The sequence below is a fragment of the Aspergillus eucalypticola genome, assembly GCF_003184535.1.
Source record: "Aspergillus eucalypticola CBS 122712 chromosome Unknown BO83scaffold_30, whole genome shotgun sequence".
Classification (NCBI taxonomy): Eukaryota; Fungi; Ascomycota; class Eurotiomycetes; order Eurotiales; family Aspergillaceae; genus Aspergillus; species Aspergillus eucalypticola.
In genome coordinates, this window is record NW_020290304.1 from 474,509 (window position 1) to 486,744 (window position 12,236).

At 46.7% G+C, this 12,236-nt stretch overlaps 2 protein-coding genes across 2 annotated transcripts; both read right to left on the reverse strand.

Annotated features, from left to right (window-relative positions):
• Window positions 1-643: 643 nt before the first annotated feature.
• On the reverse strand, window positions 644-1,406 carry BO83DRAFT_140317 (uncharacterized protein). The gene is made up of 2 exons (XM_025526165.1): window positions 1,361-1,406; window positions 644-1,243 (listed from the first exon to the last, which is right to left on the reverse strand). The coding sequence occupies exon 2, from the start codon at window positions 1,062-1,064 to the stop codon at window positions 693-695; it is 372 nt and encodes a 123-aa protein (XP_025384108.1). The 5' UTR covers window positions 1,065-1,243; window positions 1,361-1,406; the 3' UTR covers window positions 644-692.
• A 7,704-nt stretch (window positions 1,407-9,110) lies between these two features.
• Window positions 9,111-12,236, reverse strand: BO83DRAFT_140354 (zinc metalloproteinase family protein). The gene is made up of 5 exons (XM_025526166.1): window positions 11,626-12,236; window positions 11,471-11,566; window positions 9,643-11,380; window positions 9,456-9,582; window positions 9,111-9,397 (listed from the first exon to the last, which is right to left on the reverse strand). Exons 1-5 carry the CDS (start codon window positions 11,935-11,937, stop codon window positions 9,301-9,303), a joined length of 2,370 nt encoding a protein of 789 aa, XP_025384109.1. The 5' UTR covers window positions 11,938-12,236; the 3' UTR covers window positions 9,111-9,300.

The following is a 12,236-nucleotide window of genomic DNA, read 5'->3' on the forward strand; positions in this document are numbered from 1 at the left end:
GCCAGCAAAGTAGTATAGGGCTCCCAGCCATTTCTGCCACATTTCAATAAACCCCCGACAGTCATAATAACCTGTTCCTCAACATTCCAAACGTTCGGATCATCATATCTCCTCTGCTCGGTTATCCTGCCTTGTGAAACCAGTGCAGTCTGGTTATAGAGGCCACCACCTGCACCGATCATTAACACCGAAGCGACCACGATACGGTGTCAGTCCATACAATGGAACCGGGGCCAAGACGCCAATGAAGTGGGTTCAAGCCGATTTCCGATTTTCCAATGAACAGGCACATTTACTAAACTCGGGTCCTACGTCATCCTCCCAAGATACAGAACACAGTAAGAGGCTAAGAGCAGTGCACTGACAGCCCCATGAGAATGCAGGAAAAAAGTCATTGACTTGCCATACGCCGTGGGCTATGCCCAGCCCTACACAGTCCTTGGGACACTTCATGGGCGGTACCTTAGCAGTCAACGATCAGCCACAAGACTGTAAGCCCATCCCAAGCCAATGGTAACCCAGGCATCCATACAGATGTGGCAGTAGTGGTTCTTTTGATTTGGACGTGCGTGTAAAAGTACATACCTTCTCTCCCTACTCAGTTAGGTTACTTAGTTACCTATAACCTCTTTAAGTATCTATGGCGCGGCTGTGAACCGCGGTTATTATGCACAGCGTACCAAATACTCACCTCAACAAACTACGACACTTCCTAATACACTCTGCCGACAACATACACCTTTCTCTTCATGGAAAGAGAAGGAAAAGGGAAAGAACTGGGACATTCCCGAGGCCGGTAGCAGAGGACAACAATAACAACAGCAACAGCTCACAACAACACTAATCCCGGTTTTGGAGGAAGGGTTATCTCCTTCCCCTCTTTCCTGTACATACGCGAGGGAGCTGCTGCTGCTACTGCTTCTGCTACTATGCCCGCTCAACTCCCAGCCTCGCGAGTACCCGATCGCGGGTTTAAAAGAAAAGAGGTATCTAGAAGCATCCTTTGGTTTTTCCACCTTCCTACCCCAATTCGTCCACATTGAGTGGAGCCACCAAATTGACATTTAATTTAAAGAAAGAAGAAAAAAGCGGACTATTGCCGAAGTTGGCATTCGGCCAGACCAATTCAGCCTATTGATCTGCAAGCGTTATCACATGGCACCAGTGTCATTGACGGTGTCCGCGTCCTGGGAAGGGTAGTAGCGCTCCTCCCACGGCCTATCTATCTATTCTGACAACGCATCTTTACTGAAATCAGTATATACGGTCTGCGATTGGTCTCACATTATCCCATACCGACATGGGACATGGAAGTCAAAAAGGGAAAGGGATGAGGGAGCAGATGAGATGGATCACACACATAACTGCGGGCAGCTGGGTTCCAGGCTGACTGACTGACTTGCTAACTGGCGCCTTGGACAGTGGAGGACGCATGTATATGGAGAAAAAGGAGCGCGGTGGGTAAAAGCTATCAATGCGTGCTTGGAAGTGAAACATACCGACTTCCTTAGCGACAGTTATGGAGTCGAAATGGAGTCGAAAGCTGGGCCGGGAGCTTATTCTGTCGTGCACGGGGTCTTACTGGGGAGTATCGAACCATGAAGCACCCGCCAACCATGGATATGGACACTTATGACACAAACCTGCGCCAAGCACAGACGCACAAGGTTTGGTTTCACACTGCTTGATGCTGCAGGTCAACAGAAGCAAATAAAACTAATACTTGGGGAGGTTTACGTCTCAGAGAATATCATCCAGAGCTACCGGACTCTACACTTTAATCGAGCATCGACGGCTGATACTGTATCATACTCTGTACAGGGATTGTATGAAAAATGTAAAGGGATGTAGGGCTAGACCGGCGCCGATTGCTTGGGATGATGTCCCGCCAATCAGAAACATGGGATGTCGGTCCCCGGGTCACATCGGACGGAGTTCCTCAGAACCTTATTACCTAAACAGCCGTATCGTTGGCCTGGGGAATGCGAGAGTGACACTCCCGTAATGAGCCTTAGTCAGCTGGGCTAGCACCCTCCTTACACACCCTAATACTCAGCCAATATTAATTGGGGAGCCACCTGACGAGAATAGGAAGGCGGAAGAGTTACTAAGGCACCGACCATACGGAGCTCGTCCATGAACGCATTGGACTCCTAATCTACATGCCGACCATGGTCAGACGAAACCACTAAAACATAGAAATCTGTTTCCTCTTTCGAAGACAAGAAGCACAAGTTACGTCATGCGTCTCAGGGGGAGAGAGAGGAGGAGGGGCTGACAGTTCATGCCTGCCATCTGGAGGAATTTCAGAACTGACGATTGCTACGGGTATAGTACCCTGGTTACCTGGAGTGGAAATGATAGGTTCGGTTCAAGCAGAGTGTCGTGCGATAGAATTCATGGCAACGCCCGCTCTGATTCGTTGGACGACTGCTCCGAGTCAAGGGGAAGGAAGATAGACCCGCCACATATGCACCAATCGCTGGTGGTTTCACGAAGACGGCCAGTCCCCAGATTACATCATAACATTCAGGAGTTCCTTTTTCCTTTCTTTTTTATTGCTGCGCTGCTTACACAGTCACTAGCCAAATCCCTTTTTAGCTCACTACTTTTTCGGCTTTCTCCACCAGCATGCGCAGGTGGATTGCGCATTGCGCATTGCCGCATGTCTGCTTTGAGATTTGGGGTAACTACTAAGTAACTTAGTAGTACTACTTTGACTAACGTCATGGACGGGATCGGTCTAGACGCGAGCAGCATAGCACAGCACAACACACAACACAACATAACACCAGTAGATGAGATGATGTTATGCTACTATGTATCAACAATTACTCAAGAGTCAATCCCGCGCAGATGCAATGCGACGTGATGCAATGCATTCTCTGTCCGATGATAAACTAAGTCAATAGTCCTGCCACTGACTCAGTCAATGTAGACAGCATGCATGAGATGACAAGTAAGCAGTAAGTACTAATTAATCCTTCAATTTTGACCAGTCGTGATGCAGAGATCTTCAATGAGGTGTATATTGTGGCTGCTTTAGTATGTTTTGGACTCCAGCCCTTCCCTTATCGCGCGGCCCATTCTCCCCCTGTCATGTTGTCGCTTATCTGTCTGTCACTGCCATGATACTAGACTGATTGGATAGTGATTGCCAGGAGACTTGAAACTTCTATAATGTCGTGTTGAGAAACAGGTTTAGATTCGTGCTGGGGGCGATCTTCTGTTAGAGAAAACTGCATTTGAATCGTAGAATATATAACTTCATCCCAAGTCACCATGAACTTGGACTACCGCCATATTAATGGTATAATAAACACACGAAGAACCAAATAGAAGCCTTCAACAATAGCAACCCCAAACCCAACATAAATATCATGAAATCATACCACACCCCAACCTACCAAAAGAGACAGAACATAAAGAACTGCAAATAGCAAGCAGCAAGGCACACACTCACACTCACACACACACCTACAACCCGTTTCTAAGCTCCTACCACACAGTCCAACTATGTAGTACTACTCGACGAAGCAATCTTATTCGCGGAAGCTTCTTGCGCGGCTAACAATCCTTCAGTCAACTAAGTCATGTCGTGCTCCATGACAACATACATGCTTGCTTACATCAACTACTACTACTACTACTACTACTACTACTACACCCCATAGTACATAACAAAGGGAATCATGCCCGCATTCGGTATGTTCATTGCATATTAGTCCTGACGGAATGAAGAAGATAAAAAAGAAACTTTATACATACATGACAGATAACAAAGGGGTAGACAGACAGACATGACTACATACCTTACCGAAACGACTGAAGAATTGTTAAGGTTGTTCGTTATTCGTGGGTGATATTCCGAGAGAATTGAATACCAATTGAATACCAATTGAATACCAATTGAATACCAATTGAATACCAATCGATTAAAGAGAAACAAAGAAAGGAAGAATAAATGGTTACTACTTGATAGTAGTAGTAGTAGTAGTAGTAGTAGTAGTAGTAGTAGTAGTAGTAGTAGTAGTAGTAGTACAGTCCCTCAAACAACACACATGGGAGAAAAGTAGTTACACAACCATCCCCCATCCTCCCACAACCCCCGTAGAAAATATACCACGAACCAAGAAACCAACCACCCAAACTCCCAGGTTCCATCCATCCCTCTCATCCAGTGGGTTCTAAATCCGGAATCTGGAACAATCCACCTACCCGCTCAGCCCAGCCTAGTTAAGAAACTACAGGGGATTGAAGAAAAAAGACTAAAAAATAAAAAACGGCACGGATAGACAATCCGACGGACACGGGCCATAAGGGAATTGTGGATGCGAAGTGTGGGTGTAAGTGGTTCGTTCGCAATCCGCCAAGTCAAGATTTTTTATCTAAGGGTATAACCGCATATAACCTCCGGAGGGGAAAGGGGGGTTATGACTGGTCGATTGAGGAAATGATGGCTTACGTCAATCAAGAATTGATGGAGTAGTAGAACTTACTAAGGTATCTACTTTTTATCTACTAACTACTAATGTATAATGGATGTCTGGGATGATGGAGAGAAGAAAGAATGGGGTCGGTGGCGTTGAGGGAGGTGGTTTGTCTCCTCTTTTGTCGGGTTCGGATATAACGGTGGTTACTAGGTCGGTGGTATAGTTGTATGATTATATGTACTGGCGATGTATAGAAGCTGGTAAGCGCTTTACGGAGTTTACAGAGCTGGTTATGTTATTCAATTTAGTTGTTTTGGTTTTTATTGTAGAGCGGGATTACGATGTCAGCTATGACCAATTACCAGCTACTCTGTCACTGTATATTAAAACGGATGAAGAATAAACTTCAGCAATTGAAAATGTAACCATAATAAGTAATTAATGAGATAACTCACAGACCACAATCGAGTAGACTACTAAGTAGGTAGTACTTTTGCTAAACTCAGAAAGAATTGAAAGCCCAGTAGGACGAAATACGTAAAACCTCAAATAACATCATCCAACACAATTCGCCAGCGACAACAGACGACTACGTACATTCTCATTACTTTTATGAAACTCACCTGGCATTACCATCTCCGGCAAGTGAAGCCACAAAAGCCCAGATGAGGCGAACAAGCGATGGGAACCAAGCGCCGCCATGCATGACATGGATTCCCCAGTCAAGTGTCAATCATCCAAATTAACTAACCACCATTACCATCCCCGCGGAGAGTAAAAAAGTCATCAGCCCACTAGATGAACAATGAAGTACCTAAGCCACTCCTACTACTTACTATGGCAGTGTGCTGCCACTTTTTTTTGCTCTATTAACTAAAATCCTATGAAATTCATGATGAGGCGTGTGAGGCTGTGTGATTCCATGGTTCCGATCGAATCAGAAGAGGTCACGCACTCCCGCTCTCTGCCGTGTCGGACGGCAGATAAGAAATATGATGGAGGGGGAGGAAAAGGAAGGGAGGGAGGGGGTGAAGGTGCAGGGATGTTTTAGAGCGAGGGTGGCAAATATACTTAACTTGAACTAGTAGTGGAACTTTACTTCTTTCTTTTCCTTTCTTCCCGTCTGTCTGTCTATCTTGTCTGTCGGTTCGAACGGAAGCGGGATCGATCTAGTGGTTGTCATTTGGGAATCAGATTGATTTGAGTGATTGATTCGATCGATCGATGCGATGACTTTATCATTACGTGTTGAAGGATGGGAGCAGAGATCATTCTTTCTTTCTATCTAATTGATTACTTTTGTAATTAGCGTAGTGTTAAACCACTACTTGTGCCCGTGCTGAGATGGTCGAAGAGTAAGAAGGTGAGACATTTTACTGAATGCGGGTAACTAAGTGGTACTTACTATTCATGTAGATTCGGGATTCGGGATATGCTTAAAAAGTACTGACTTATAGGTATTTTCTTTTTGTTTTAGTTAGTTAGTTATTTGCCTCCATGATGATTAAATAAAGTATGGCGTGCGCTTGGCGACTGGTATGTGCGTGATCATCTCGATACTTACTTCGTAAATCAGTGGGTGAGTGACAGGCAGACAGATACTTTATGTAAGTAGATAGACGAGTTGGGGAGATCTACTGATGACTTACTTGGTGACTTACATGATAGTTAGTAGAGTACCCTACCGCTTACAGAAGCAGATTTAATAGAATTCTATTATTATTATTATTATTATTCTCGCCATACAATACGTACTTACCTCCGTAAGTAAGCGAGCAGTATTTCATAACCTAGTGGCTACATACTCTGCTATACAGTACATAAAACGGAGGAAGAAAAAGAAGAAGAACCAGAAGATCAATCCCCCCAACCAAAAAAGGAAATAAATACCATACCATCATAGGTAGGAATTCAATTGAATTTTCATCTCCATCCCCCAAGGGAGACTATTGTTCCATGGTTCATTGATAACTTGGGTGGTTCCATGAAACAAAATCTCCGGTCAGGTAGCAATACATAAATTACATGTGACTCTAGATGATATTGATCCCGTTTCGGGTAATAGCCCTTTTCCACCATGTAATAACAACTACTGCTTCGGAATATAGATAGAGATTTGCACAGATAGAGGAGAGACCACTACTAGCAACTGACAACTCTATTAATGTACCACCACACGCTCCTCTAAATCGATGTGCTGATAAATAATCCCATTGTGGCGTAGATAGTGATAGGACTAGTCCGTTTTACTTGGCTTTATTGATCCGTAAGGACAAAAAGTAAGCAACCCCAATCTCAGTCTTCTGCTTTTACAAATCTTGACTACTACTGCTCCTGCGACGATGATGAATTTCCCCTTGCGTGGAATCAATGTGGAATGTTCGAACAGTCACGCTGTCCATGCTTGATGCCCAATGGATCAATTTATTCAGTGCCCAATGGATCGTTTTTCTATCTTTTATTCTCCTTGTCCCCTGAGAAGAATACCTGCATACATAGTATACTATTAATACTGGTCCCTACAATACATACAAACTCACCGAATTGCTGGGTCTGTCACTTGGGGTTGAACATGTAATTACCGGGAAGTACAATGTAACTTAACAGAGGGTGAGATGTTAATAGTTAGCATATTTAATTCTATCTACAACATAAGCAAGTGAGTAAAAGTAGATAATTAAATGAGAGTTACCTCTATTGAGATACTCCGTTCTCCGTGCATACCTTAACTCACATCAATTACCATCCAAATATACCCTCCCCTCAAAATAACAACAACTACCACCTACACAAGTTACACTCTACCAGCAAAGCATACCCCCCACAGAGTTGTACATAACCATATATCCCAGTAACTATAACTATCCCAAAGAAGTAAAAGAAGCAGCAAGCTTTGACAGCCATCCGCCCCCCAAGCTACACAAGTACACAGTCCAAGTAACTAGCAGTGTGTAAGTAATTATCAACCTCCATCCCGCACAGACAGACACCCATCCATCCACATCCACACCCTCAAACGAGTCCTACTCTATCTATCTATCAATCAACCAAAAATTCCCCTACCATCTACCATACTAGTCCCATGGAGGAAGGAGCACAAGATGTAACCAAGCTAAGCCCGCCAACATGTAACGCGACAAAAGTCTCATATCCTAAACTACCTAACACAACTTACACTAGTATTACTCTACCTTGAGAAAGAAAGAAGGTTTCCCACCAAGCAACGGAAGCATAAGAAAGAGGGGGTGGGGGGAGGAGGGCAGGTGACACACGTACACACGGAGGGTATTATTCCTATTCCAAATGCCAATCCCGCCAACGCCACCCCATCATCCAGCATACTTGGCTGATTGGATGGCGTTCGGTATGGCTGACACGGGCCAGAATCATTGGTTGAGAGGGCCAAGGGGCTAAGTAGGGTACCTGACGCCGTGGCTGAACCATAAGGCTGATGGATTTGGGGGGGGGGGGGGGGGTGATCAAACCAAAGCGAAAGTAGTAGGTAGGTATAGGTAACCAAGAGGTCAAAATACTAAGGGGGTGGCCACTTCTCCCACTTTATCAAAGAGAAATAAAAAAAAGAAAAAGAAAGGAGGGAAAAGAAACTAAGGTTGATTGATCGATCGATCGACGCGACTAGAGCAAGTAAGTAATAGCTTTAGCAGTACAGGAGGTTGCAGAGTTAGGTCCACCGGTTGGAACTAAAAGGGGTAGTAGGTACTGTACAGGCTAGTAGTACTGTAGCAGACATGTGAATTCGAATGTGTATGACAATGGACAGATGGATGATTGGAAGAAGCAATAGGTGGCAAGGTGAGGGATATTATGGATAGAGTGAGAGAGTTCGAGAATACTCCTAGTCGCTGACCGTCCATGACAATGTAGAGTGTGTTTGCAATATGGTTCAGGTAGCTCGTGGTCTGTTCCATCCAGGATGCATTGTACTGCTCCGACAAAGATTTCGCGATTCCAATTCTAATTAGATGCAAGTCATATGAAGGTATGATCGATCCCGATGCTATGCATGTCATCCGTTGCGATCGCGATGAAGTGCAGCGAAGCTATACTGAATCGTCAGTCACTTAGTGAGAAGCAGGTGATCTGTCACGGCTGTCCTATCTCCGATGCATCTAGCCGCCATCAGTCGTTCTCGTTCTCTTTCAGAAGGGTCTGCCTATCTGTCAAACAGCTACAGCTACTAATTCAATAGGACGAATCAAGTGCCATTACTGGCATGCAATTATCTATGGGCCATTCGGCCAACTATCAATTATGTCCCCTAAACAAATATGTCCCCAGTATGAATCGCCATGATCCAAGTCCCGCTTATTTCATGGCATGCACCGTGTGCTGACCCGTTCCATATATTCAGTAACAGTCCCTCAGCACAATGCTCGAACCGGCAAAGAGAAAGAGAAGGAAGAAGTGACAAAAGAAACGACAAGGAATGGAAAGTCACCGCAACTCCCGGGCGCCGCCCAATGTAGACAGTGAAGACTCAGATGGCAACCAGACAAGAAGAAACATAGAATGTAATGACCTATAGACACGTGCGCGCTCAGGCGCGGGGCAGTTAGACTGCGCTGCTCTAGTCTGCACGGTTCCGCTCGATGATCGGCCTTGCGGCTGGCCAACAGAACTTTGAGCTGGACCGAACTGCAGGTGACATCAGACGCAAGCGCTTATGAATTCATGTGCACATCCATTTCCATTCGGTGAATGGCGTTAGGCGCATGTCCAAGTTGAGTGATGTGATATTGCTGAAACCTCCTTCGAGGCCAGGGCCAGGTGCTGCAAGGCGAGTCAAGTATGGCCATGATCAGACAAGCGATGAAGCATAGGTAATACTATGGTTAGCATGCAAAGATCAATGCATGATCACCAGTGAGAAGCCGTCGATCCAGGGTCCGCTGGTGCCTGAAATGCCGGCAATCTTATACCCAAGTGGGGGAATCAGAGTGTACCTGAACTTTCATTAGTAAAGCGGTCCTAATCCCAAGGCAGTAACGGGGTTCTTCATACCCTGAGCCTCCCGAGGCGTTTCCATAAATGCCAGACTTCCTGCCCTGGCTGGTCAAAATCTCGATGCCATCGACCCACGCTCCAGCGCGAACGTAGAATCCAAGTATGATTTCGCCTCTCCGAGTATCTGTCAACTGTTAGACCATATCCGAGCGTGAATCTTCCAGGATGGTAACGATAAACTTACCAAGAACAAAATCATCAGGCTTCCCACCACGATTGCCGAAAAGCTGGCTCGTAGCATCCTCATAGAAGAATTCCAGACCATAAAGCGCATTATCGTGATATATCCGAATAGAGGTAAGGATCTTAGTCGACGACGCAGAGGCACAGTCAAGCAGAAGCTGCTCTGGTTCACTACCTTCGAGCTGCGAAAGGCCCACTTTGTTCCCTCTGTACCCGGTATGACTCTTGGGAAGCTTGACCAAGTTCTGCTTCGACTTCAGATTGCTGACTGAATCAATGTTATGACTCCCGAGGGCGCCAGAGTAGACGACAACGCGGATAGATTTCTTCTTCTCTTTCTCGGTGCCATACACGCGTTGTCGCAGTTCGCTTTCCGTTACCGTCACCTGCTTTGGCAGTCCGTTGCTGCTCGACTCGCTGTTCAAGTATTCGATAAAGCTGTGGCATACATTGTCGCCTTCAGCATAGAGTTCCATGAATGCGATACCCGTCGAGGCAGTGAACACGATTTTGCCGTTCTCCACCGGCCAAACCGAGACGCTATCATCCGAGCCCACAGGGGCATCGCCGGGAAGTCGGAAGCAGGGGTGGAACCGAAAACGTAAAGCGTCGAGCCGATGCCAGCTACACTCATCTTGAGGCAAGCACAGTTTAAGGCCCTGCGTCTTCGTCCGAGTCGCGAAAGGTTCACGTGTAAGGAAAGTCCGATTGAGACGAACATAGTCCCTGAGCATGATCCCCGACTCCTGATGTGGACATCCAAAGAGGTGTCCGACTTCATGGAGATGAGCACCAATACCGATATTGGCGGCTTCCCAGCTGGAACCGCCCTCGCCGGAATCGTTAGCCACATAGTCTGTGTCAGTCCTGGTGCAGTCTGACAAGGCGTCGACAACATCCTCCAAGCTGGTGGGATAGCTCTGCAGACTGTGGGAGCCAAAGATCGCTAGCTTGAGATCCCCCGTACCTGAACCCAGAGCGGCGTGGCCAGTGATGGTCTGGGTGCCTACATCCCAATGGGAGTCGAGAAGCAAGACCGAGACGTACTGCTTCTGACCGGGTCGAAGACGGAAATGGTCTTTCACCGCATCTCGCGCGATGCGGAACAGCTCATCCTTGTGGGTAGCAGAGTCATTCTGCTGGGCGAGGTTGAGATCTCTGAGCTCTGCGACCGTCTTGTCGGTCCGGACAACGTGGACTTTGGCCTCGTTCCGCATCTGGCCATTGATGGCATCGCGGCGGCTCAAAGTGCCTGCTTGCCATTCTTCTTCGAACCGGAAACACCGACGGCCAAAGTTGTTACGGAACATCTGTTCACTAGTGAATGCCTGCCACAGGTACGCCGCCATGCGGTACTTTTGGATCGCAGTTTCGAGACCATTTCCTTCCCGCTGTTGTCTCTCGGGCACGGCGTCGAATGTCCCATCGGAGTCCTTTCCAAGCAGAACGACGAGGTGCAAGGGCGGCGTATTAACCAAGGGAAGATAGTTGATACAGATATACGACGTATGGACAGTCTGATGCGCACTGCCGGAGGAATGTTTGGCTGTGACAAAGTCGAAGCGTAGGCGATTCGGGCCGGGAACCAGGTGCACCAGGGTCTTGAAGTGAGCAGATGTAACGGGCCACGGGACCGAGGGGAAGCTGTCCTGATGGTGGAAAACCGTTACAGTTCCGTCCAGCGGATGTTGTCTTGGGTCTCCTATTTGGCCATACACCAGCAGAACCTTTTGATGGACCTATCGGCGAGTAATACAAGTCAGCTTTATTGCACCAATCGGTCGAGTAGCCATAATCAAGGAAAAAAAGAGTAGCGAAGGAGTACAAACCCAAGAGTTATCGGAGATGGAAATGATCCTCGGCGCATAAGGAGAGGAGGGAGTAGGCGATCGCACAGCCCCATTGACAGACATATTACTGCCAAACTGCAGAGAGCAATTAAGTGGTCAGCCTAGGAACCGCACCCAGTGTGGGTCAGACTTACATAGGCGCTATTCCGCTGCGACGGAGCTGTGAGAAGACCAGGGCGTTGGGGAGGCGCAGAAAGAGGAGAAACAGCGTTGTTGGAGGTGCCGTTGCTTTCGCTAAGGGATGGTAGATTAGGAGAAGAGAGAGTTGGCTTGATTGATGAGGGTGGAGTGAGAGAGCTGTAGGAGGCTGTTTCAAGCGTGGATGACGATATTCCCGAAGTCATGTCCCCATTGGATTGAGACTCGTTGGACTTTTTCTCTGGCGCCGACTTGCTGGGGTGAAAGTTGGCTTTCGAGCGACGACGAAGCTGTTTGAACAACGGCATGATGGGTGGTGGTGGTGGTGTTGGTTGCTGTTGCTGTTGCTATCGAAGAAAGAAGAAGGTCGGAGGGCAGTGGTGGATGGGGCAGTAAGTATACCGGAGAAGGCAAGAGTGACCTTGCCTCGCTTTGCCTTCTTCAGGAGGAATGGACTGGACTCTTCCAATGGAGAAAACCAAGTAGAAAGTAATCTGCCAGGGATAGATGAACGAGCGACTGCGATTCCAACGCTTATTTCTTTTCTTCCGTTGTTAATGATTTCTCAATTACTTTTTTTTTATCTCCTTTTCTTTTGTTATTTTTA

Coding starts and splice junctions, on each gene's coding strand:
- BO83DRAFT_140317 (XM_025526165.1), bottom strand. CDS start 1,064: ATGTCAATTTGGTGGCTCCACTCAATGTGGACGAATTGGGGTAGGAAG.
- BO83DRAFT_140354 (XM_025526166.1), bottom strand. CDS start 11,937: ATGCCGTTGTTCAAACAGCTTCGTCGTCGCTCGAAAGCCAACTTTCAC. Junction 11,567..11,625: donor CGCAGCGGAATAGCGCCTAT/GTAAGTCTGACC, acceptor TGCTCTCTGCAG/TTTGGCAGTAATATGTCTGT. Junction 9,583..9,642: donor GCCTGATGATTTTGTTCTTG/GTAAGTTTATCG, acceptor AACAGTTGACAG/ATACTCGGAGAGGCGAAATC.